The sequence below is a fragment of the Pezoporus wallicus genome, unplaced genomic scaffold (genome assembly GCF_028554395.1).
Source record: "Pezoporus wallicus isolate ANWC-B61680 ecotype Strahan unplaced genomic scaffold, APGP_CSIRO_Pwel_v1 scaffold_6362, whole genome shotgun sequence".
In the NCBI taxonomy this organism is placed as follows: Eukaryota; Metazoa; Chordata; class Aves; order Psittaciformes; family Psittacidae; genus Pezoporus; species Pezoporus wallicus.
The window spans coordinates 5576439-5603930 of record NW_026637663.1 but is presented as its reverse complement, the minus strand read 5'-3'; the positions used below and the strand labels follow the sequence as shown (position 1 = coordinate 5603930).

Here is a 27492-nt window from a genome sequence, read left to right as displayed (position 1 = left end):
AATCTGGAAGCCACTAATAACTGACAATCTCTTGATGTCACTCCTCAAATAATGGTTCGTTTCTCTAGGCTACACCGTAATTAGGAGCATGGACCTGCCAGCAGGTCCGTGGGTTTGCACATGAACATGCTACGACTTTAATTTCTAACGAATGGAAAAATAAGTTTTCTAGTGTTCAGGTCATTTGTCAACAGATGGCATTATCTTATAGTAGGTATGGGTTGTGTGTAATTAAATTGTATCTGTGTTGACAATGTATGTTAAATCAAAATAGTAACTGTAATATTTTATTTGTATCAAGTATTGCTGACAGTTTTATCAGTGTAATACAGCCAGTGTGAAACCAAAATAGAAAGACTTCATTCTGATTCAAGATTTCTGAGTGCTTGAATCCAAGAGGGTCCAGCACCTACTCAGTAGCTGAGGGTTTGGAGTACCTCAGAGGATCTAGAGAAACTCAACACATGGAGACACTTAGAACTCCAGAAGAGTTTAATATTTTAATTGCTAGGTTTATGCTCTTTCCCATTTTTATTAATCTTTCCTCTTTTTGTTCCTTTCTTCCTCTACTTCTTACAGCTCTCTTTTTGTCATGCCAATATGTCTTGATTTTGACTACCAGTTTAGGCAACACATGCAGCATCTCAGTTTCTGACACAGCGTGAGTCAAATACGTAGCACAGATTTAGGGTTGGAGGCAGTTGGTGAATTTCTGTTTGTACTGTCTTTCTAGCACATTGAGTGCTGCTGCTTTGATTATTATTCCTACCAATATATTAATTTCATTTTTATTTCAATATTATTTTTATTTCATATTAAAATTATATAATTTTGTTATCAAAGTAGCTTGCTTTCATAAAGATTGCACAATGCCACCCATTTCAAGTAATTAGATAGCACAGGAGTTGCAACTGATATTATCATAATTATATATCAGTGCCTTTTGACATTCATCCTTTAACTCTCTCTATAAAAATCACTGTAATTAGGCTCTTCATTTCTTTCAGTGAGTATAATTTTCTCAGTGCTCCCTAATACACAGCATTCACAGGAAAAAATATCTGCAGTGATAGTTTGTATGACAAGCAGCAGCCCCCCTTGCTTGGCACCACCTCATTAAAAGCTCCTTCTTTAAGATGAACAGCTGACACGTCAGAGAGCATCATCCTATCTCCCCAGGGGAAGCTGGTGACAGGGAAGGAGTTAAGGAAATGAAGGAAATGGCATGGTGGCATCACTGTGGGAAGACACACATCATGCCACTGGGTAAATAGTCCCTCTATGGAGACTGCCACTCACCAGACCTTGTTTACTACTGTTGTGTAGTGCCATACTGAGACAACAGAGCACCAAGCCAGGGTAACTGAGTCAGAGCTACAGCCAGAAAATCCACTCAGAAAACCAAAACCTTTCGTAGCTCAGAAGCAGAATATATTTATTAAAATGCAAAACACTTCAACCCTTTTGCTTTTGCTGGACATCTGCAAAATCTGCCTCCTATAATTGGAGGCCATCTTATAATTAGATGTCTAGCAGTACAAAGAAGTTCTTTGTTGGTGTTGTAAAAGCACTTGAACAGCTGTGTAGTTTCACTCATTTCAGAGTTCAGTGAGACTAGGCATGTCACTCACGAAGGTGCTTTTGGAAGTCCCCCTAGACACCTCTACAATGGTAGGTGTCTAGCTGCCTTTGTAAGTCCCATCACTGAACCTGCAGAAGATAATTTTCTTGCAACATATTCCCTTTTCTTCTATGTCATCTGTAAAAATGAGATGCTAATAATAACTCTAAATCTATTTCAGATGTGCCCTCAGGCTCCTAAATGTAGTATTTAAGAATTCAGACTTATATTTCCATTTCTGAGAGCATTTCAATACCACGAGACAGAACACCTTGTAGACATCCAGATTTCCTACAAACTGCATCTATTCTGAAACTAGCAGCCACCTGCCTGTGTCAGTGCAGGTAGATGTTGGTTTAGCAAGTCTTTGTATCATATTCTACTGTGTGTACTTATGCTGAGGTACTTCTAAATCTTACTTTAAGACTTTCCATCCTGTTCCAAAATGAAAAAAGAAGTATAAAGGTGTGAAATAAAAATATGTATGTTGTTCATTGTTCTGAATGCTTTATAAAGACCCTGGTAGAAAGAAGAGAGATGGGGGAAAAAAATGAGTGTTTCTCCTCTGACAGACCTCTAATGTGTTTCAGATTCTTCTGCTAGAATATTGATCATCCTGACTACAACAGGCATAATGATTTTTAATAGCAAAGGAAACTGACACCGTCGATCACAGTTACAAGCTTCATGTGGGTATAAAAGTAACACTGAGGTCAGAAACAGGAAAATCCAATCGAGCTATTTCAGTCACATCAGTATCTAGAGAAAATAAGTCAATTAAGTGAAAGAATGATACTAGAACAGATGGGAGGGATTTCTTTAGATGGAAGAAAGTCTGCAATGGAAGTCTAAAACGATTAAGAGCTCTCATTTGGAAAACAAAGGGAATACTATAGTTCAGAGTTTCTGGTGAATCGGGTTTTTCAAAACCTACCCGAGATTTGATACAATTAGCGTATCCCAGTTTTTCTTTACTTAAAACCATTTTGCTGGTTTCAAGCTTGGATCCCTACTTGTAGTGAAACTTTCAAGCTGGATTTTCAGATATATTTCTTACTGATGCTAGATTAAGTAAGTTTGCAAAGGATCTGATTGCATCCCCCTTTTTCTAAAGATTTCTCCGCTTAGATTGACTCCTTACCCCCAGGAGAGATTACTGGTAAATAACAGCCAAGTAGAAACTGCTGCTGCTACAGCCTATTCTGCCCCCAGTAGGTTAACTGCCCCAAACATTGTACAGGGGGGTGCCATAGGTGCAAGTCTCAATAGCTTGATGCCAACTGTTTTCTTCTCCAGGTCAAAAGAATATCTAGCTCATTAAGTGTTATGGATTTTTAGTACTTCCATGCTGTTAGAGCCAGGACAAACAACTAGGTAAAAGGACAGGGTATAGCCATTTCTCCCTCCCTTGAGGAATTAAAACATACAGTAGAGCTAGTCCCAGATGACACGTTCAGTTTGGAGCTGCCAATATTACAGTGGAATTTGGATCTTGAAACACATGTGAATTTCATGACTTTTTCCTATCTCTGTAATGTACTAACCAACTATTTGGCTCCAAATGTTCCACCACTGCGAGCAAAGCCAAAGTTTGCAGTCTGTGTCTGCCTCTGGGATACAGGTTAGTTTATGCTAGAATCGTAGTAAATCCTGCAGTTCTTATATATTTCTGGTAATTACAAAGCACTGAAAGTACATCTATCTTGGCATGGTTTGTTATGTGCAGACCGGGGAGAAGGCATGTTTTAATCAGCTATAACAATGCAATACCAGTGAAGAAGTGATGTCAATGTGCTATCAATAAATAGTAACTCATGAGAATTATTTTTAGCAGGTCTGTGTAATCAGACTTGCCATATACCTCTATTTATTTGCTCATAATTAATAATGACATAGTTACCAAAAGCTGTATGAATTCCCGAGTTGTTTCGTAATTCCTTAAACTTCATTTTCCTCTTCCGTTGATATTCACTGTTTTGGTTTGGTTGTTTTTAGGTGGTTGGTGTGAGTAGATGCAATATCATGTTATTCTGAAGGCAGGAGGTTACACAGTGGTGTTTAGTTGGCTTTACATTTTCTCCATAACTATATCATGGTTTGGATGGCATGAATAAAAAAAAAAAATGTAGTCTTCTAAGCTTGAGTGCAGCACAGTGCACTATTTTGTAGTTTTAAAGAAAATAGGAATCCCAAACACATGTAGCTTTATTTATTGAAATGGGGACGGGGGGACGACAGGACAGAACAAACAAAAACAACAAAACACAAGAAAAGAAAAATCCATCCAAAGGTCGTCAGATCTCACTGACAGTTAAGTTGTCTATACATCTAGAAAGATTTGCTTAGATTTGTTTCTCCTTAATCATAGAGTCATTAAAGTGACTTTCCTCTAAAGTGAAACAGACTGAAATTTGCAGGGGAGAGTTTGTGTCTGTTTTGCCTGTCTGGGAGGTAGCTAGTGTCTGGTGGGACATGGATAAATACATCAGTATTTTAATAGGCAAGTCAATGGAAAGTTTGCTAGATAACCTCAGACTTCTTGTCCCTGAGGCTGCCAGTTTGTCAACACTTGCATGTACCCATCCACTGCTGATCCAGCCTTTCCTCCCTCTGCCTGCACCAGGACATGGCACAGGGGTCGGGCCGCTGGGTATGTGCAGAGATCTCCAGGTCAGAGCCACTGGTAAATGCACCCCCTTTAAATTCAGCTTTGAAATTTAGTAGAAGTTATCTGCTGCTGGAGTAGAGCAGTAACAGGACTCTGCAAGGGAAAAGATGGGCTAAATGGATATCAATCATTTGCTGAGGTCCTGTCTCGGTTCTCATTCAATCTTTAGTCATGCCAATTCCTCTTGACTTTGCTTGCTGGCTGTCGCAGTAAGATTTGTATGGATGGGAATATCCCACCTCACACTCGGCGTCAGGGGATAAAATGGCATCAGGGAGAGTATGATTGATGGCTTGGCTTCGTGAGCGAAGATTTGGGAAGGGCTTTAACCACGCTTACTACAAGCATGATGACCAAGGGCAAGTGGGATATCCAAATCTGGTTGGAAAAAAGACTGCTTAGGCAATCAGGAAGTGTCTGACCAGGACTGTCATCTCCTGTGCAATCTCGAGCAACCCATGCGCTGGTCAGCCCACATGCAAGGCTGGATCTGCAGCTTCCCATGCACCTTGTCACCTGCTGTTGTGACCCTCGCCTGTCCATACAGACAAGTGAGAGTGAGCCCTTCTGTCCTGCGCAGTGGATTTTTTAAGTGAGGCACAGCTTCGCAGAACTGGCCCCACCATTTACACCTGAGGTTTAACTGCCACGGCCTAGCTAGCTAGGACGGTGACAGCAAAGTCCACAGGTCGTAGGTTTTGTAAGAGTGTCCTTCTCTTTAATGGAAGACCTTACAAGGCTAGACGAGCTGCATCACCCCGGGTTTGAAAACAGGAGTTTTCCTTCTCCTATGAGGAAGGCCTGTCTTCGCTAACAAAGATTCAGGAAGGGCTTTAACCCACACATTCTGAACAAGACTGTCATCTCCTGGGTCAGTCTCGAGCAACCGATGACACAACAGCACAACATCAAGTATCTAGGCGGGATTCTGATTTAGAGGTGTTCAGTCATAAGCCCCCAGATGGTAGCCTCGCGCCAGTGGCTCCTCAGACAAGCACACGCACCAGAGGTCTGAACCTGCGGTTCCTCTCGTACTGAGCAGGATTACTATTGCAACAACACATCATCAGTAGCGTAAAACTAACCTGTCTCACGACGGTCTAAACCCAGCTCACGTTCCCTGTTAGTGGGTGAACAATCCAAGGCTTGGTGAATTCTGCTTCACAATGATCGGAAGAGATGACATCGAAGGATCAAAAAGCGACATCGCTATGAACATTTGGCCGCCACAAGCCAGTTATCCCTGTGGTAACTTTCCTGACACCTCCTGCTTAAAACCCAAAAAGCCAGAAGGATCGTGGGGCCCCGCTTTCACAGTCTGTATTTGTAATGAAAATCAAGATCAAGCGAGCTTTTGCTCTTCTGCTCCGCAGGAGGTTTCCATCCTCCCTGAGCTTGCCTTAGGACACCTGTGTTACACTTTGACAGGTGTACCGCCCCGGTCAAACTCCCCACCTGCCGCTGTCCCCGGAGCAGGTTGCACCCGGCACGTGCCGGGCGCTTGGCACCAGAAGCAAGAGCCTCCCTTGGGGCTCGCCCCCCTGCCTCACCGGATAAGTGAAAAAACGATCAGGGTAAGACCCTGTTGAGCTTGACTCTAGTCTGGCGCTGTGAAGAGACATGAGAAGGGTAGAATAAATGGGAGGCCGGGTGCACGCTCGGCGGTGAGGGGCAACCTGTCTGGCAGCATCCCGGCCGTCGGTGAAATACCACTACTCTGAGGGAGAATATAATGTGATGTGAAAAGACCTCATTAAAAAAAAACATTACCCAACTGAAGGGAAGTAACTGGGAGTGATAACTGTGCTTCCATAAGCCTCTAGTTGTCCTTGCTCTTCCCTGAGATAGCTTATCAAACTATCTATGAATCACAGAATCACAGAAATGTTAGGGGTGAAAGGGACCTCTGGAGATCATCTCGTCCAACCTCCCTGACAGGGCAGGGCCACCTAGAGCAGGCTTGCCTCTGCAAGATCATACTGATGATTCTGAAAGATACATTCCAGTATGTTATTGAGGAAACATCTCTGCAGAATTTTCCATTCCTATTTGCTTTCATTCCCTGAATGGTATGTAATGAAACTGTTCAATATACTCAACTAGTTCATAGGATGGAAGAACGAAGATTTGAATACACCATCAGACAAGTGTTGCACAAATGTGTTGCTAATTTAGTTAAAGTTTTATGAATAAAATTGAAAAACGAACCTATCGATTTCTGTCTTACTAACATGGTTGCATGTAAGTAAATGAGCTTTGCTGTAGTACCTAGGTAGTAGTACTAAACCATGTGCTATTTTGGTATCCGTGGCTGAAGGTAGGATATAAACAAATCAGAGAAAATCCATAGCAGAAAATATTCAAGAATTACAAGGCAAGCTCTATCAAGAGATACATATATGAGAAAAGACAGACAAGAGTCCAGTGGGATGTGATCAAAATCTATAAATATCTCTAAGGTGGTATAAATGATGGATGACAACCATTTGGCTGCTAAAGACAGCAAGACAAAACAGAATGTCTTGAAGCTAAAAAAGGGAGTTTCAGAAAAAATAAAGTCTGATGGTGAGAACAGTTGGTAAAACAGACTCTTCAAGGAGATGACCGAGACGTCCTCCCCCTCGCACACAAATTAGTGTCATATTAGTGGAAACATAGCCTAACAAAATGGAGGGTCAGAGGTATAAGACCCCTTCTTACCTTGATAAACTAAAGATAACACTTACCATGTTCTCCCATGAAATTTGGTGTATAAAGCTGGGGGTCAGGAAATCCTGTTATCCAGACACTTCAGTGAAAGTTATTGTTTGCTGTCTGAAGAATACTTAAGATGCTAGCGTGGCATCAGATCCAATAGGCAGTAGGGTGTCATGTAAGAGATACAGGCTTCAGAGCAGATGTAGGCACAGATCTCTGTGCTGCTTTGGATTTGCATAGGGAGGGTTGTTTTCTAGAGCACTCTGCAAAGAAACCAGCATGAAGAACCCTAAACTACAACTGCAATCCATGGTGGATACAATAAGAGTAACTACAAACAAACAGCATGGATGGGCATCTTCTAGATATACTGGAAAGATAAAATTATTTACAGTAAAATGGATAAAGTAGTAAGGGAGTTGTGGGAAAAAATGGCTATGAGGATCTTATGACTTGTGAGAGTGCTTTTGAAGGCTTTCTTGGTTTTCCTGTTTCAAACATCTTTATCAAAGGGCCTGACTTCCATGCTGGACCAAGGCCACTGTGTACAGTTTTTCTAACATCAGGAACCAATGTAGCATTTCTGATATGCTGTTCTAATTTTTAAAGATATGGGTTTAGTAAATACCTTCAAAATTTTAATGAGTCTCACTTTTCTATTGTTTTTATTTGAGTGTGCTCATATTTCTGCCAGATACCCTCCTTGTAGAAATCAGTCAGTTCTCCAAGGAGGCACTGCTTGAATAGGTAGCAGCCTGCAGCTACAGCTTCAGAAAGGATGGGCCAGTCCAGAGTGCTGGGATCTGCCTGAAGGACTTGGGAGAAGAAGTCAGGGCAGAGAGCCAGGAGTGCCTTGAGCACTTCTACAAGCAGCAAGCTTGTTTGCAGCAGTGAGAGCCATTGCTGGCTGGTGATTTCTTGGGTAAATGGGATCAAGGTGTTGCTTAAGTCTTAACAAAATAAACAGAGGAGGCAGGCAGAAATGTAGAAATGTGTGCAGACCACCTCTTAGACTCAGCTTCAGAGCAAATCTTAGATGTGAAGTGGTTGTGCATCCCCTCTGGCATAAGGATTCCTGCAGCCTCCTTCCCATTTGGTCATGAAGCTCACAGTGCCTCTCCCTTGGCACAGCTGAGCCTCTGAAGAATGTGATATGATGGCATTTTTAATTGCTAACTAGATCTTTTCTGAGACCTAGGATCAGGGAGCAGTTTTCTTACAACCGAGTAGTATCATCTTTGCTCTAGTTTGCTTGTCAAATGCCTAAGTATTTTTGGCCAGAATTTGGTCCTTTGTGGCTCTGTTTCTCTTTTGAGGCAATTTAAATGTGTTTCTTGTATTTGTCTTCCATATTGATGTAATAATTTTCCCCTTTTATAAGATCTGAATATGATATACTGTTTTCCATCCCCAAAGCTTTTTGTAAAAGAAGGTGGGAGTAGCACTGCAGTCATTTTACAGACTGAAAACTTACAGTCTGATCCAAGGACAAGTGCTAAGCTGAGCAGAGCAGACACAGTGCAGGCCTTTCCCACCCTGATATTCTGCCTCCAGAACTGCAGGTCTTCCTCTAAAATGAGCTCTTCTGTTTCACAGGTGCTATTAGAACAAAATTGTTAGTTAGCTACTGCATAAATGCTAATTAATAAGTACTATAGTTCCAGTTGACAGATTAGGAGTGCTAAGTCAGCAAACAGTGGCAGTGAGCAGGCATGCTCTGTGTGCAGGAAGTTTAGTGTCGCACATGCACAGCTTGATCTGTGAGCCAGTCTTCATTCAGAAAAGTATTGCTAATTAGGCCTGTTTCCCTTAGTATTCTTTTTGCTCCATTTCTGAAAGATTTAAGCATGGATGAGGGAATGAATTTCTGGAGCTAATAAAAAATAATAGCACAGCAAATAGTCCCTCAGAAACTATTAGGCTTGGAGTGGTTCTCCTTGGAGACATCTTAAATGTAAAATTATACCATGTCCTTTTAAATAATATTAGCCTTTCTGCAGTGATTTTCATCCAGCTCAAGTAATTTGACATCAGAAAAGGAACCAAATTAAAACAGATGCTTGGCACGAATAGGGCTTATTTTTAGACGAAAATATTACTGAAATGGAAACCTGTACACTTTCCAGCAGCACAGAACTTCAGAACTCTCTGTGACACTTTCATTGGAATTAACGTTGCAGACGAAACTGTCAGGTTAAAATCTCTGCGTCCTTTCTTCTGAAGAGATGCAAATCCCACCTATAGTCAGCTCCACCGGTGGAACTTATCATAGATGTGATGTAGACATAGTGTCTACTTGGGACACAAAATCAATTCTCCCTTTGCTTATCCCTCCCAGAAAAGGGAAGAGTTTTTATGGGGAAATATACTCATCACACTTCAAAAATGTGATTTACCCATGCTTACACTCCAAACAGGCTTTTGAAAAGATTTCCAAGTATGTAACAGAAAATAAAGCAGCTTTAAAAAGCGTATAAAGCTCTCTTCCTCCTCCATGCTTCTTCCATAAAGCTATCATAAGTTCCCTGGTGTCTGGTCCAAGGGAGCCTTATGTCGCACTGCCCAAACACACTGGCAGCCTCAGCTGTGGTTCTTTAAGGTACTGCAATGCCCAGGTGTCTGCCCTTATGTGCTGCTGGACTTTCTGTTACTGTAACCAGATCAGCAGGTTAGGACTGTAAAAGTGGCTCAGCTGCCCCAGTTCACACTCTGGTGTCTCAGTTTCTCCTGCCACATAAGGTTACTTGGGGCAGTTGAAGAGGAGGCAGACACTGGAGCTATGCTTTGTACCCTCACAGCATGACCACCAAAGCTCCTTAGTCAAAGCCCCACAACCTACTTTTTATCACAGAATGGTTTGGGTTGGAAGGGACCTCAAAGATCATCTAGTTCCAACACCCTGCCACAGGCAGAGATACCTTCTACTAGACCAGGTTGCTCAAAGACCTGTCCAACCTGGCCTTGAACACTGCCAGGGATGAGGCAGCCACTGTTTCTCTGGGCAGCCTCTGCCAGTCATCATGTTCCTTGTAGTGAAGATTCTTTTCCTAATGGCTGACCTGATTGTCTCCCCCCTGTCAGTTCAAAGCCATTCACCGTTGTCCTATCACTACATACTGTTGTAAAAAGTCCATCTCCAGATTTCCTGTAAGCCTACTTTAGGTGTTGGAAGACTTGTATGATCTCCCTGGAGCCTTCTCTTCTCCAGGCTGAACAAGCCCAGCTCTCTTAGCCTGTCGTGCCTGTGCTGCAGGTGTACATTTAATACTTCCTGTGATTCTTGTTGTGGAGTAAGCCCCTAACGTAGAACAGAATTTTTGCTGCAGTGCGGGGCAGTGGCACATAACCACAGTATTAAGGGTCAAACCACATTGCCAGCATTAGCTACATTGAGCTTTCCCAGGAAGGGAGATGGCTACCACTGCCCATCTCAATTGACGTGATTATACAGAGCTTTTGCGTCCTGTTTCACTTAAGGGGAAAAATCAAGTCAGAGCCAAGCAAATGTTTTAATGCAGTCTTGTTTATTCATTAAAGATGTACAAAGTTCTTTCTCCCCAGCACAAGAAGACCCAACAACAGACAGCAGTTTCCTCACTGCTAACTCCAGCTTAGCCTGGCCAGAGCCCCATCCTTTCTCTTCAGCCCTCTATCACTACTCTTCCCATCAGTCTATCTAATATTTCTTTTCTGTCTTCTTTCTTGCTCTGCTCTTTCCTCTCACCTGTTCTTTTAAGCTGTTCATTTTCCAGATAGCAAAGGCAGTTAAATTGTCACCTCCTACCTCTTGCCTTTTTCCAATCTCACAACTGCAGTGATGGATATCTCCATGTGAGAAATACATTTGTCCTCCTTGTGCAAGGTCATCCAGGTTCATTTCAGATGTCTGAAAAATAAATTTGTATTATTAAGAGGGCTAATTCTGCAAAAACAGATTAGGGAGTGCTCACACACACAGTTTATTTGGCAGGGCTGTGAAGGCTGTGAGTCCCAGCTGGTGGGTGGTATCAAACACCTGAGGACTGTAACATCTGCTGATGGCATAACTAGATCCAGAAGAAGAAACTTATCTACACAGTTGGAGGCATGCAAATACCTTCACAAAAATGCAACAAGCAAGTATTAATATATACTATCTATATAGTTGCTGAACCAATTTCAGCAAGATGTTACCCAAACAGAACTGTACTGATACTCTCTTTTATACTCATCAGTCCACTCTGGCAAAGCTGAAGGGATTGAAAACCCATTAGTAAGGGAGAACTGGGTGATTTTTTTCCATGCAAAAGACTTTTAGAAGGACTTGTAAAAACTGGGCAGATGCTTTAATTAGGAGTTTGAAAATGCTCTCTCCTGATCTTTTCTTCATTGATAAATAGTTCAGTATTGTTCTTTGGTGGAGCTCTACTTAAAATACCATGAGGTTCTTACCCTAAATTCCACTGAAGAAAACACACATTTTCTTTCAGCTGGTCAATGACTATCACAAAAGGTGTGATAGTCGAAGACCAGACAAGTCTCCTATAAGCACAAAGGACACTATTGTATGTGCTGAGCCTATTTGATTCTGGAGTTGTTTCATCCACTGTTTGATACAGATGAGGTTTCTAAGCAATTCCTGGGTATCCAATACCTAGAGAAAAGTCTATTTGTTGTATGGCTCCGTTTCTTACTTTTCTGAAGGACAATATGAGACCTCTGTGTTCTATAGCCCTTCTCTGCCAAAGTACAACAGAGTTCTTGTTACATTTTCAGTTAAGGTTTTTATATAGTATGATGTCTTTCCTACTTAGTGTTCTTCACCACTCATATACAGAGAGAAACAGAGAAGTAGCATCATTACATACTACTCAAAACCAAAGTACCTACTGCAGCCAGTCTGAATTGGAGAGATTTCTACTGAAGTTGTGGCAGCCACCTCCTTTGCTGCTTTATCAGTCGTGGGCCAAGTGTAAGTCACAGGCATAGTGACGAGAGGCACTGTCAGGGTGACAGTCTCTCACTACAGAGGAAGAAAATTGTTCTAGTTTGTCCAACTGGACTGCCCAGGTACTGAGAGAAATTTGGCAGTTCCCTTCACAGCTCTGACAATGATTTGTCGTATGGTTTGTGGCAGTTTGTCCATTTAAGAACTGTGTCACAGCTTGTGCACGCATTAAAGCAAAAAGCATACATATTTAGCAGGACTGTCTTGTGATTCATATTTATATAGCATACTGTGTATTAGAGGCATTCTGTATCAGCTACTTTTGTTGCTACTAAATCAGCAGACTGCTTCAGGTTATTTATTTTGAGGTTTGTGTCAATATCTGAGACTATTTTTGGGTTAGATTTTTTTGCAGGCCACAGATACACATTTACAGTCCTGCATTATTAAAAGTTGCTTAAAATTTTCTACAGCTCTGGATATTTCCTTTCACAGGAAAATACAACAGGAAAAGAATCTAGAATATATTCCTTGCTACAGTACTACAGTGATAGTAGTACTTCATGCAGTGGTAGTAATACTTGCTGCAGTAAATTCTGCAGGTTTGTACAAAAGGAGGAAGATCCTAACAGGTGCACAGATGTGTAATTCCATTAATTTGGCAAGAGCTATATTAAATTAGCCAAGGAAGTGGCCCTGCAGATCTTTTTATATGCTGGAGTAATTGGTTGAGTGGGACACATTCAGTCACAGTGGTTGTATTTATGAGGAGTCATTCCATCAGGGTTTCATTGGCTTTTTGAGAATGTCTCAACTAAACTAGAAAAAAAAACATTATTCTACAGAGAAATTGCTAGTAGCACTTTTTTTCCACTTACCTGTTTTTGAGGTTTTTCCTTCATTTATTCAAATGTGGACAACAGCCATCTATCTGCATCAGCTCTCTGTTGAACTTTCACTTGTCACACTGCTATTAATTCAGAACCAAATCATTAATAAGGCTTCAGATGGATACCTCAACCATGAACAACTACCGACCATCATTATCACTGCAAATGCATGCTAGTCATGATGACTACGAAACCTCTAATATATATTCAAGTATGCGCTGTTATAACTGATGCATAAAATTCTAGACATCTACTTAAATGTTTATCACCATAATTAAGCCATTACAAAATGAGTGCGAAAGCAGCCAGACATTTATCTTCATTAAAAAAAAGAGATTTTTTAAAACTCATTTCCCTGCAAACAGCATTGTTTTAAATCTGTGCTCTGTGCCTACTTGTTAAACAGAACTAACTGTATTTAAGGTTGGAAGCCTTCAAATGAAAGCCAGTAATGGAACTGTAATTTTCTGAAAATGCCTCCTATTCCTCTTCAGTAAATCTATTATTAAAAGTACTGCTGCTCTTTTCTAGCAATTGTGCCAAAATACTGTGCTCCTAATGAGTTTCTAGTAGAATGAGTCTTTTTCCATTCTCTGTGCAGTTGCATCTGAAATTTCAAAATACAAAGATCTCCCTTGGGTTATTTTCTAGCTATTTATTGTTTCATATTTATCATTTATTTCTTTAAAGTGAGAAACAGTAATCAGTGCTCTCAGCTGGACAAATGGTCAAAGCTCTTTGACTGACATCGCAAATACATGTAATAGGAGCATTGATGAGAAGTCCGTGCTATTCTAACAGCAGGCTTTCCATGCAGGGATGCTCCCTAAGCAGCCGGTGTCCTGTTTTTCTGATACCTGCTGCTATAAAACCAAAAAGTTCTCATGTCTCGCTATACTCTCTGATAAAGCAAAAGATGCTGAATACAGAAAAGTGATACACTGAACAAATTTCTTTCTAGTTTAGAAACGAGCAGAGTTTAGTTATATGGCCACATGCAATCTCTGGCCACTCTCCTGTTCATTACAACAGCATGGCCCAAAGAACCAAGTGATTACCAATAGTTTCACTCGGATGTCCCCTCAGTAAATTTCTCTATATTTTCATTTCTCACAAACCCACCTGATAAGTAATTTCTATTAATTTATCAGCAGATATACAAGTATAAGCCAATATTATGAACTTACCTATTTTTTATGTCAGAGGTAATTTGAAACTATTATGATTTTAAAACTCTTTGGGTCATTTGATTTCTAAATGAGACTTCTTGTAACTGCCGTCATTTATAGGCAAATAAAACTATAGGCATCAAAAAAGAGGGTCTGTGCCTCCAGAATCTAAACTAATTATTGCGCCATCTGGCTTTGGCACATAGTCAGCATGGCTGTCATTTGCACAGGGTTTGAGATGCCCTCTCCTAGAATAATGATTAATAGAAGAGTTTTAAATATTAATTTGCTTAAACTGTAGAAATTGCTTGGTTTGTGCTTAGTACTGCTAGCCGGTATCTTACTACACTGCGCTTCATTTATTCCAGATAATCGATAAGAGCAAGAGAGACCCCTCTGAAGAAATTGAGATCCTCTTGCGATATGGACAGCATCCAAACATCATTACTCTTAAAGATGTGAGTAGTCTTTGGGGACTTCAGCATTAAACAATTTTCAACTTACGATCAGACTCATCTACTAAGCCATGTCTGGACATTCTTCAGCTGAAGGTTAAAGCTAAAACCAGACCCACTGAAACCAAGGAAATAATTAACAAATTACCAGATAGCAGTTGGAAAGACTGGTCAGGTTATACATTCTCCAGTTGCTGTCTAACCAGCAGTAAATAAACCCAAAGGGGTACAGTGCCAGAGCACAAAACATGTTTGGTTTGCAGCACTTTCTGGAAGTGAGATCTCCCTTGTTGGATGCTTTGGAGCAAGCTGTTGAGCACACACAGTAGTGCTGCTGGGCAGGGGATGCTCTTTCACAAGTAGCAGCTGTTCCCGTGCAGCCTGTGGTATCTGCTTTGTTGGAAAGAGGAGAGCTCACAGAGTCACTAGGGTTTCTCCTGGTAGTGTTTTAATGCCAGGGAGTATTTAACTTCTACTCAAGCAGCCTGAGCAGACATGAAGGTATCTTTCTCCAGTATTTCATATGAAGAATGGCCTTTGCTATGCTTATATACAGTAATGACCTTTAGTCAGAGACTCAGAGATGTTTTACTTACTCTGCCTGCAGTCTCACCTAGGACTGTCCACATTGTGTCATACCCAGAGTTTACAGGTCAAAAATCCTGCTGGTGTCAGTGGTATCTTAGGGTTCAGACCTTGGAAAAGTGTATAAAAAATTTCTAATCACATGCCTTCAGGAAAGTCTCACCTAATTCTGAAGTGTTAGAGAGTATCTTAAAATAGGAGCAAAAAAAAAAGGCTTCACATTCCTTTCCAAAAGCATTGATGATTATAACAGCTCCTATTATTGCAGTCCAGATAAAGGATTATGACATGAAAAAGTTTATCTTCCAATTTAGACAAAAAATGCCTCCTACCCTTTGCAATTGACATTGAAGGTAAATGCATCTTGTGGCTGATATCAACAATGTATTCACCAGAACTGCAAATATAAGCTATATAATATGATTGGAAGCAGATCTTGGCCAGCAGTACAATACAGTTCATTTAGCTGATCATGAGTCAAAGGGAAATATTGATATTTGAAATGGTAAACGTTACTCTGCAGAAGTGGAAAGAGAGAGCACTACTGAGAAGGAGGCTTGGGTGAGAGCCAGTAGACATTTCAGACTGTGTGAAGTGATGCTGCTTTTAGCAGCTTGGTCTTATCTGCTGACATGATAGCGGATCAAGAAAGCTACATTTCTGTGTGGACCAAACAGCAAGTTGCTCCAGACATGAGAAAAAAGTGATAATTTAGCCATCTTCTAAAGCTGACTCTTGTGCTGTAAAGTATAATAAGCACATTTCCCACATATTAGCTGACATTTTCTTCTTGCAACATCTCACAAAGGCAAGCCAATGCTGTGATTAAAGGACCAACCTCTAACCAAGTTAATATATTTATTCTATTATTCTTCCAGGTCTATGATGATGGGAAATATGTGTACCTAGTGATGGAGCTGATGCGGGGAGGTGAGCTCCTGGACCGCATTCTTCGGCAGAAGTGTTTCTCAGAGCGGGAAGCCAGTGCTGTGCTGTGCACCATCACCAAGACTGTGGACTACCTGCACTCTCAGGGTGTAAGAATTGCTTTTTCGGCTATACACATCAACCTTCCTAAAATACTTTTAGAAAAAGCAAATAGCTGTTATTTTGCTACTCCAAAATGTAAAAAAGTTGGGTTTTTTTAATAAGAAAAATTAATCTTTCTCCATGTTTATAATTACATCTGCTTTGTGAAATAGGGTGATACGCTTCTTAGCCATTTTACAACTGAACTGCAGTATGTTGAAGTGGTATTTTCATTCCCAAACTACACTGCTTTTCAAGTTCATGTACCTTTTTGAGATGTACTTGTTTACTTTTTATCACAGTCATTATGGCAGTACCTGATCTTTTAACAGAATTTCAAATAGGGTAGCTGCATCAGCCAATAGGTAGAAAATCAGATGCTCAGCTCTCCAAATGAAGTGGCAGACTGAGCAGCTCACGGGAAAGAATTCTGACATGCTGTTAAAGAGCTGGCTTTTGAAATCTAAGCTGTCTATGGCAGTTTGAAAGTCTCTCCTTTTCCGCTTTTCAGGGACAAGTAGTTTGGATGACTAGTCAAATATTTGCTGCTTTTTCCGTTTCTTGGACTTGATGACCTTAAAGGTCTTTTCCAACCTAGTTAGTTCTATGATTCTATGGTTAAAAGAAGTGTGTTTTGTGCTTGGGCTTTTATGTTTTCATTATAGTTTTTCAGTCTTGCTGTAACAAATGAAGGCTGCTTTCCCACCAGTGATATTCAGCATGTCTGGTAAAACATGCAGCTACTTGAAGTTGTGTGCCTATAGGAAGAACTTTTGTAAATACATTTTGAAAGGAGGAAAAAAAGAATCCATCCCTTTCCATGTGAGTCTCTTGCATACACAGTCACAAGGAGACCTTTACACAGTATCCTCCTATGACGGGATTTCTTCTTTGCCTTTCAGATGAATATTTAAGGCCCTCAGGTCCCAGGGGACTTTTACCCCAAGGTGTTTGTACAGCAACATCCTCTGAGCGTCCTCTGGAAGGTGGATCCCCCTGAGAGCAGCAGTCTCAATCTTAATACACCAACAGAGGCTATCAAACATGTTCCTTCTGATTTTAACAGACTTTAACCTTTTTTTTCCCTCTTCCCCCTTTGTTTTTCTCCAAAACTTAAATATTTTTGGCATGAGCCCTTGGCCTACTTCAACCAGCAGACCAGAAATGGCAGCCAAGCCTGGATGCTCCCTGACCTCCTCTCCTCACTTGTTCCTTGCTGCTTTCTTGTTAAGGTGGTGCACCGAGATCTCAAGCCAAGTAACATCCTCTACATGGATGAGTCAGGAAACCCAGACTCCATCAGGATCTGTGACTTCGGGTTTGCCAAGCAACTGAGAGCTGAGAATGGGTTGCTCATGACTCCCTGCTACACAGCCAACTTTGTTGCCCCTGAGGTAGGATTGCATTTCAAAGCCGTGAGTAATGAGTGTGTCCTAGGAAGCAGTCTTTCCTCCCCTCCTCCCTTTTCCTCGCTGCCTTTACAAGAGGAGCAAAGCAGAAACCAGACACTTGCACAGTCTCTATTACCATAACTTTCCTATTCCTGCCCTTGTCAGGGAAGTTGTTTTGTTCCTGACAGAAGCTGGTGTCTGTCTGTGTCTCTGTGACTGACGTACAAAATGCGTTGGCTCATTACGGTGATAAATATTCTTTTTTCTCCAGCTGCTTCTGCTCAGACTGTTTCCCCGCTGGTGCACTGCATCAGAATGGGACAAGGCTTAAGCAGAAAATCATAATGTCAGGAATAAGACTCAGAAGAAAAATCCATGCTTTAAATCCTTACCACACTGGAGTCAGTGGCAGCTTTATTGTTGGGTTTATTGAACTAAAGAAACATCTCTTCTCTTGGGCTTTCCTAGTACTAGTCCCCCCTGTTATGGGGAATGTAGGAAAGGGCTGCTTTCCTGATTTTACAGATGAGGAAAAGGGGGAAGACCAAACAGTTTGCCCCAAGCATGGGCTGAGGCAGCTCTGCATTGCTGGCAAGTGCTGTTCCCTTCATGCAGTACCACAGGACTGGATTTGGGTCCCACAGCCGTTTGTATGGTTTGGGCTCTGTTGTATTTGACCTTTGAGACGTTCATAGCTGCTTCCTTCTGATGAAGGAGAAAGAGGTTAATTTCCTGAGTAACTCTCCATTTCTTGGAGTGATGCTTATCATCAGTTTTGGTATCTGCAATACACAACTTCAGAAGTGTGTCTTCCTCTGCTTGCTATGTTCGTTATGAGAAAAACACAAAACTATTGCCTTTCAATACTTCATCTGTCCTCTACTGTCAAATACCACTCTCTCTGTTGGTATCATTCAGTTATCTTTTCTTCGCCATAACTCTCTTCCATCCAATGTTCATCTGGTACATAAATGAGAAGAGAAAAATGAGATGATCCTTTGTAAAAGGTCCTTTTGCGATACCAAAAGTTATAGGATTCGCAGCCTTCCAGCATCAGAAGGAGAATTTATTAAATTGAGACCGTTGCCAGGGCAATATAAATTCAAAGCAGATTTTTTCAGAAGAAAAAGTCTGCCATTGCCAAGGCAGATTGGTTTGTGTTTTATTGCTGTTTGGTTGGGTTCTCATTTTAGAAACTGGAATGAGGTGCTTAAAATTTATCAAAATTTTAAGATTTAAAGCACTTGGATTTTCTCCAAGATACAATACCCTTAAAATAGGTGTAGCTATTTTTAGTGATGGGCTATTCTGTATAGAGTCTGTAGCCACAAACATTGCCAGCCCAATGCAGTTTCAGGTCAGACTTCTGATTGAACTGAAAGCAGAAATGATGCTCCTAGACATTTGTTTGAATAAGACAGGTCCTGCTAATGCAGGAAACTTTGGAGATTAATTGAAATGTCACCAGAACTGGCAGAGAGCTTACATAAAGCCTGAAGTGCTTTTACATTTGACCTGTGATAAAACGCTGCCCTCCAGCCTGTGCTTGACTTTCAGGATCCCTGTCTGAGCCCTGCTATAACGTCTGCCATACACCCGTGAAACCCGACAAGGCGTCAGAAAATCAGCTGAGCCCATGACACAAGGGGACAGTGGCAGAGGGAGGAGGACCTGTTTGTCCTCTTGGATCTCAACTTCATTTTGGAAACGTTGCATTTGTGTGTTAGAGGAGATGAACAAAGATGAAGGCTGCTCGGGAGAAAGGCGCACGCTGCCACCTAGTGCTAGCCCTGCCCGGTGCAGGGAATGAGCAGCGGGCCTGGGACAAAGGGGTAACGCCGGCTGCGCTTTCCCTACCGATGCAGCTTCGGGATAAAGTAAAAACATTTCATCCTGTAGTTTTCCTCCAAAATCCCTGAAAAACGACTGGTTTGGCATTTGAAATTAAGGGATTCATTAGCTTTCATACCCATACACATCCCTGCTTGCCTCACAACTAAGATAAGCCTGGCTTTGTAACATTGTCAATCCAAAAAAATCGAAGCTTTATAGAAATAAAATGGGGCTGGATAAATATCTGAGCTGTTATCAGAATTGGATGAACCCAGGGGAAGTTTCTTCCTTATCACCACAAGGCACCTGCCATGTGCAGCACTTAGAACCAGCTCATGCTTGTACTTCACATCCCACCAAATTCTCGAGGTGACCTAAAGCCCTTCACTGGTGGTATTCTTCAGCATCCATTACAGCAGGACAGCACTGCATCTTTTGCAAAGCTCTTTCCCTGGCTATTTATTTCTAAGGCACATGCCTGTTACTGTTTGATAATATCTGCCACCCCTAGGTCAAACACTAACCTTTTTGGCAAAGGCTCCCCACACTTGCTCCTGCCAGCTCAGTGTTCTGACTTTAACCACAGTTACACAGAGCATTTTCAAATAGTACTGACACTAATTGACAGCTCTCACTGGATCCTGTTTATTTCCATGGGGTGAAGTTGCTGTTGATAAAAAGTAATTGCCAGCAAAGCTTTCCCTAGACACTGTCACACAGTGAGCGTCCCTGTTGTGGAGCAGCGTTCTTGCAAACTGAATGATAGCACGCAGTGACACCTGCCCATTATTCTAGGATTGTAGAACCACTTGCTTAACAGCCTGCTCCACTAAATATCATCACTGCCCCATTTTTCTGTCATTTGCCTTGGACTTGATTGTCCTTGATTACCAGGGGAAGATAGTGAATGGCAGTGAAAATGTAACTGTTCAAAGAAGCCATGAGAATGGCCACACCAAAAGATAAGCGCTGGGTATTCAGTCTCACAAGCAAAGCAAGAAGCAACTGAACTTGTCAAATAGCAAATACGTTTTTCCCATAAAAAATAACATTCATAGAAGGGGAAATAATGCAAGAACTAAAGAAATGGAAACAAACAGAACAGCCAGTGATCATATATATGATCTGCAGGGGAGAGATGCAGAAGCGGGACTTTACCAGCTTTATTAATGCACAGGAGAAAATGTGGATTCTTCTGCATGTTTTTTTTTTCCAGATAGCAAATGTTTGCTCAGCAGCATACCTGGCAGGTGGCTGTTCTGCCACGCATCATTTGTAAAATCTGTCGAGGCAACATTTTCTGAAACTGTTTTATCCTAGAAGCGCTTCTCTTTTCTTTGATAGACTTCAGATAGCTGAAAGCACCCCTGGGTAATAAGGCTACAGGTCAGAGAAAAGCTTGCTGAATTTATACATTTCCCTTCCCTGTGCTTTGCAAAAATTAATGTGTCTACTGATGCACCAGAAGGAAACAGAACTCTCCTTGTGTGTCAGAACTGAATGAACAGAGGGGTAGTTTGCTTTTAAGAGCAAGTGAAAGATCTGGAGATCACAGTATCACACAGTATCACAGTATGCTAGAGATTGGAAGGGACCTCAAAAGATCATCTAGTCCAGTCCCCCTGCCGGAGCAGGAACACCTAGATAAGGTTACACAGGAATGTGTCCAGGTGGGTTTTGAATGTCTCCAGGGAAGGAGACTCCACAACCTCCCTGGGCAGCCTGTTCCAGTGTTCTGTCACTCTCACTGATGATCCTTGAGCTTTTCTGCGGCAAACAGAAACAAAGTTTTTCTCCTAATCTCAGGAATGCTGTCTCAGTGGTGACTTCACTTTTGCTTGGACATGCTCTGACTCAAATAGGCACCATGAAATCTAGATTTTACCCTTACTGCTGTAACTCGCCGTCCTCCGCCAATACTGAACCTACTGGTCAGATCTCTGCCAACTACCATGGGTCTTTTTTTCCCCGTAGGAAAAAAAGGATCAAGTTCTAGCCTGTTATCTGTTAAATCCAGTCAAAATGTGGCCAGTTTTCTTAATACAACAGTAAAATAAGATTAAGCCTTTTAGCTTTCCTTGTAGTTGTCATGCATCTTTACTAGTCTGACATTAGATATGGTTAGTGTGCATCCATTTGTTGTACCAAATCCAAACTAAGCTTAGACATACTTACCACTGTCACTCACTCAGCCCTATGCTTGTGGCATCTACAGTGTTCTTGGTAACCTTTGTGTATGAAGGATACATTTCAAAGTATTAATAAGCTTTTGTTAAGAAACACTGTAAAACACTGAAATGTTGTTCTGCTTTGCTGTGTGTTAGATGGTCAAAGAGGCTCCCAGAGCTTCCAACAGCCTGCACTCATCTCTCTTTACTGTGGAGGTGATAGATGTGCTGGGCTTGAACACTAAAGAGCACATTCCAGCTGGGGCTTTGCCTTGCTCCACACCACTACTGAACATTTTGATCCTGAGGCAGCTACCTATTCAAGCCGGATATGCAGTTAAGCCCTGGAAATGCCAGCAGATACAATCACTAATCAGTGCTGTTTGAAGATCAGAAGCTGAAAATTCAGGAATGCAGATTAACCTTTTTTCACCTCTCTCCTTCCTTCGCACAGGTCCTTAAACGCCAAGGTTATGATGCAGCCTGTGACATATGGAGTTTGGGGATCCTACTGTATACCATGTTGGCAGGGTGAGTGGAAAGGTTTTCCTAGAGCTGCAGTCTCCTGTGGGCTCATCACTTCAGCACTGATTAACCCAGAAAGGAGTAACAGACAGAGACAGCCAACTGTCTGGCCTCCTTTGGGAAATATGCTCAGTTGTATGAGGCAAGAAAATAGATGCCAAGACCTAGAATTAGAATAAGTTTCTCCAGAACGCATAAATATCTTTGACACTTTGCAAGTTGTTTGGGTTTTTAACAGCCTGTACCATAAGTGTGCAGGAGACCTAAACTCCTAAAAGGCTCATTCACCACTTAAACAGCGTGAAACTTTATGCTAGGGGAGGAGCATAGGAGTATGAAAAGCCATATCATGTTCACCTCATTCATAAGAGGATGTCCATGCATTTCTGTTGATACATGTATTCTACTGTTTTTATTGTTGACATATCTATCTGAGCACCTTTAAAAATTAAAAAAAAAAGCAAACAAAACAACAAACACAAACCCAAACATCTTTTTCAGATGCTATTTGAAAAATAATCTGCAGAAAGTACAGAAAGTAAATGAACAGACAGGCAAGAAGAGCAGCAGGCAGTAGGAACATTTGCAGGGTACTTAGCAAAAGTACCCCTACCAACAATACCAATATGTTGGCTAAAGTTAAATATTGACACAGGAAAACCCAGAGAAAGAGGCATACTGAAATAAGCAGTGAAGGATAGGCATAAGATATGCTGGGGTGAATGGCAAACACAGTGTGCAAACCCAATCTGGAGTTATCAGGACACTGAATTTTATTCCTCAGGGTATGGTACAGGGGTATTTAATGTACCTAAATGCAGCTTGAAACTTTTCGGTGACTTCTCACAGCACTTTAATATGCTTCCTGATCATTCAGCTGTGGCAAAAAGCTTGGATTCACTCATAGATTTATACAGAAAACAAAGAGCTGGACCCTACCTTTCTGTAACTCGTGTATCTTGCCTCATAGATTATAGAAAAGGTGCCAGGAGTTTCTATCACATCTATTTTGTTCCTAAGTACAAATGTGTTCACCATTAGGTGAAACACATTGTGACCTTCAGGGACAGTGTCACAGTCTGCTGAGGTTTCCAAAAACCTGTTTTCATTTGGCTAATGCTATGGATATGCAATGATACACAACCAAAATCAGTAAAATAAAATTAATACATTACCCACAGTCATATTTGTTTAACTGAATATATATTAAAAATGTTTCTTTTCTTAAATGTGAAAAAAATCCAAAACAAAACAAATATACCAGAATTGGAAATTTAAATTGCACTACTTAGTGGATATTAAATTTGATGACAGGTGCCATTAACTTTTATCTCACTTTTGTCGCACTTAGAAAATACAAATAATACAGACAGTTGGGAAGTGCTGACTTTTTAGATACCACCACTTGTTCTTCCTCACTGGAGGAAAGTTAGTAGGAAATTACTATTATTTGCATCCAGGATTTTATTCTGCCATTATCACTATGAGCAGAGAGGGTTCAGACAGCCAGGACTAGAGCATAAGCCCAGGATCCTGTTAATGCAGGTAATGACAGACCTCAGAGTTCTAGCTGATTCTTAACTCTTAGCGCATCCCTCCTGATATTTATAGACTGGAATAATATTTTATTATATTTTAGTATTTTATTATTTTTATCCTTTCTTGCCTTTATCAAGGTACTTCCATGGCAATAAAGTGGAGTTAAAACAATCAGAGAGGCAAAAACCTGTCTACTTTTTAAAAAGAATAGTTAATTCCTAAAAAATGAGAACAGAACAAAAATTTAAAACCAATTAAGGAATCAGTCTTTTCATTTGCAGAACAACTTATTATGAGGAACCACTGGACTGTATAGAGTGAAAGCAGAGATGTCTGGTCCACTCTGGAGCCAAATTACTATTGTAATTGGTGGCCAGTTAGCACTAGATTCTAAAAATCATATACTTGCAAATTACACTGCATTTTTTTCTGTTTTTTTGTTTTTTGAACAGGTTCACTCCTTTTGCAAATGGACCAGATGACACCCCAGAGGAGATTCTGGCCAGGATTGGCAGTGGCAAATATGCACTTACAGGAGGAAACTGGGATTCAGTATCTGACACTGCAAAGGTCAGTGAACTCCTTCTCAGATTATTTTCTTGTTCTCTGAAATGGGCTTGTAACCTGCAGTTGTAGCAAACTTCAGAGACAGATAGTCAGAAGGGTTATTCCCCAGTGCCTCATGGAATAAAAGCTTGCTTCTTTATGTTTCTACTACTCCACATGAAATAGTGTGTCAGGAATTCTGGTAGTTTATTTCATTAAACTAAGGCATAATATAGTGCCATCAGCTGTGAATGCTCTTGAGATTTAAATGGCACAGAATTCTTTTTTGGTGCAACTGAACTTTTAAAAGAAGCACAGAGCTGACAATGCCACAGATGTATGGTCTGTATTTGAATCACCTTTTTGCCCCTCAAAGGTAGCAAGAAGTAAGCAGTTTACAAACTAGCATTTTCAACTCCTGTACAGTTCACAGTGTAGGCTGCTCATCTATCAAAAAGCATGGGAACCCCAGGAGATAAAATTAATCTGGTGCTGAGACTTCTGAGCACGAAGCTGTGCAGTAGTCTGTGAGATAGGTAGATGGGCAGGAAAGCTGACAAGCTTCCAGTTGCCTGGCATTAATCAAAAACTTTGACAGGATTCAGAGATTCCTGCAAGAGATTTCAGTTCTAGCAACTGGTAGTATCCAATGGAAGAACATTGACATATCCCACGGCAAAACTGCAAGCAATCTTAGTAACATCTTAATCTTGCTCACACCTGTGAGCCTCACAGTATATTTTTTATCAGATGTCCAGTTTTGAAATGAAAACTTTCAGATGCGGTAGAACTGATCTCGTTGAAATTTAGCCACCTGAATGTCAGATTTCTTTTCTGAGCTTCTTCTATAAGCATGCTTTGGAGTCAGATCCCTCCAGATGGCATCCTCCCTACATGGGAGTTTATCACCCCTATGAGGTCTCCAGTAATTAACACTCACTCAGTAAGATGAATCCCCCCCCCCCCCCCCCCCCCCCCCCCCCCCGTGTTATCTTTTGACTGGATTATCAGCTGAGAGTTGAACATTACATTTGAAAATTCTGAAGATAGGACGTTACACTTTAAAAATATCAAGCATATCTGAAGTGCGTCACTCTCTCCATTGGACATGCTGGTGGTGACACTGCCGCCAGGAAGATCTTAGTAAAACCTGAACTGCTGTTAATTACATTTTCCCTTTTACTGTTTTTTCCCTTTTAAACCCAGGACATTGTGTCTAAGATGCTTCACGTAGACCCTCATCAGCGCCTCACAGCAGTCCAAGTCCTAAGACATCCATGGATAGTGAACAGGGAGTATCTGTCTCAAAATCAACTCAGCAGACAGGATGTTCACCTGGTGAAGGTACATCCTACACCTGTGCCTCTTCCTTCTTGCACAAAGAGCTGTCATCTGTGTAAATATTCTGGAAAGTGATAGAGAAATTGGGAATATTATTTGCCTCAGAGGCCAAATTTAATGTGGCATTGTATTAATAGTAAGGATTTGTGACCTGTCACCTTCTCAATCTTTAACTTCAAGCTGCTTTGTAAGGACATGCTGGCTTTCTGTGCACGTACTGCTACCCACCACTTTGAATCAGAGACGTTTCAGCTCTCTGCCAGCCTAAATGTTGCTATCGTTTCATGGAAATTGTCCATGCATGTCCATTCTTTGTAGGGACTTGTGTAGGGGAAGAGAGGGCAAAACCACCAAAGAATGGAATTTCAACCCAGCATTTTCTTTCTCTCTTTTACAGGGTGCAATGGCAGCCACTTACTTTGCTTTAAACCGAGCACCTCAGGCACCGAGGCTGGAGCCTGTATTGTCCTCCAGTCTGGCTCAGCGGCGGGGCATGAAAAGACTTACCTCTACCAGGTTGTAGCAGTACCCCCAAAAGGCCTCTTTGAAAACCCACATTTTATTATTTGAGAAATTCATCTTTACTTGGCTAGCAGAATTTTTTGGACAACCTGCACATGAAATCGCCAGAACTAGCAGAAGCCCAGTGTAAGGCAAAAGTTCTCCTTTGCTCCATCATTTCTTTTACATTCCAGCCAGGGTCCCAAGTTTAACAACTTCACAAAGATGTGCCAATTTTGCCAGTAGCTCTGTTCCTCACTGAGATAAAGCCAAATAAAGTAGGTGTGCTCCATCCGTCCCGCCTTAGGAAACACTGTTTTTGAGTCCTTAAGATGTTCCATGAGAACACTGTTTTCATTTTGTTTCTCAAGAAAAGCACTTTTTGTTATGAAGAACACAGTCGGGTTTGAATGTTTCCAGCTGTTCCAGTATGCATCATGATGAAGTGACTTGGCTGGTCACCAGCTGATGTTACTGATCTCCACTCACCCCAGGAAGAGTGAAGGCTGCAGAGACACATTAATTATACCTTACTTGAAGCAAGTTCTACATAACATGAAGGAGAGAGAGCTGTCAGTGGTGGAAATACCTTCTGATTTTAAGAAATCCTTTGCACTTTGCCCCTGCCCTCTCTGAAACGAAGACAGCACAGCTCATGGAGCGCATGCCACCAGCCCTGACTTACACAGAGGTCTCCAAGAGCAGGAAACCTCTGAGAAACTCGGTCCTCTGCAGAAATTATTGGGTCTTGTGAGACTGGGGGAAAGCATTCATGTAAAACATTGTGAGTAGGGGCCTGTGGATCAGAGGAGAAAAAGGTGTCTGGTCTCAGCCAGCAAGTGGGAGGACTGGGCAAATGGGCTGGTGAACTGAGCAGAGGCAGGGAAAGGTGTGGGTGACTGAGGACAGTAGGCAAAAAACCCTGTGGCAGCATGGGGAGGAGTACTGCCAAAGGGAACTTCGTGCTTGGGGGGCAAACTGTGGCTCTAAAAGCAAGGGGTAGTTTCTCTCCAGCAGCTGGTACAGAAGAGGGTTGGTGGGCGGCTGAGCTGACAAGGGCTGGCTGGGTCATGCAGCTCTCCTTCCATGCCATCACCAAATCAGCTCTGGCAGGCCAAAGTGCCACCCTGGAGCATGTGAGGCCATTTCCAGTCACTGCTCTCTGCCCTCCCCTGGCTGCTTACCTGAATCCACCTCCATCACCCAACATTTCATGTCCTTGCCTGGCTGTTCTCTAGCAGAGCTCAACTCCCTGTGATGTGTGTACAGAGAGTATCCACTTCTGAAGAGTCCAGCTAACTCTATTACAAGCTTTAATAATAATAAATTATGAGGAGAAACTGGAGGATGCTCTGCTTTTATATTTATATAAATATGTAGATGTGTATTTATATATATATAAAACAAAAGTTCTGTACCCTGGGTTTTCCAGGTTCAGGGGAAGAAAACTTTGTTGAAATGCTCTCAGCAAAATGGACCTTTTTTCTCATTCCTTGATTTCAAAGAAAGTGAGCAAGGGTTGTGGTGTCAGATGTGAACTATTTTTTTATTCTTTTTCTTACCCATTTTGGTTTATGGTGGTCAGAAGCTGACCAGGATTCTTCTTT

At 41.4% G+C, this 27492-nt stretch overlaps 1 protein-coding gene across 5 annotated transcripts in view; it reads left to right on the top strand.

Moving 5' to 3' along the window:
* RPS6KA2 (ribosomal protein S6 kinase A2) overlaps positions 1–27226 on the top strand; it is a 294149-nt gene extending 266923 nt beyond the window's left edge. For all 5 annotated transcript variants that reach the window (XM_057406938.1, XM_057406939.1, XM_057406937.1 and 2 more), the window contains exons 15-21: positions 14341–14430; positions 15891–16049; positions 17274–17435; positions 21888–21964; positions 23950–24067; positions 25250–25387; positions 25782–27226. In XM_057406938.1, coding sequence (XP_057262921.1) covers positions 14341–14430; positions 15891–16049; positions 17274–17435; positions 21888–21964; positions 23950–24067; positions 25250–25387; positions 25782–25907 — 870 coding nt within the window. In that variant the 3' untranslated portion in view covers positions 25908–27226. The remainder of the gene's footprint in view (positions 1–14340; positions 14431–15890; positions 16050–17273; positions 17436–21887; positions 21965–23949; positions 24068–25249; positions 25388–25781) is intronic.
* Positions 27227–27492: the final 266 nt, after the last annotated feature.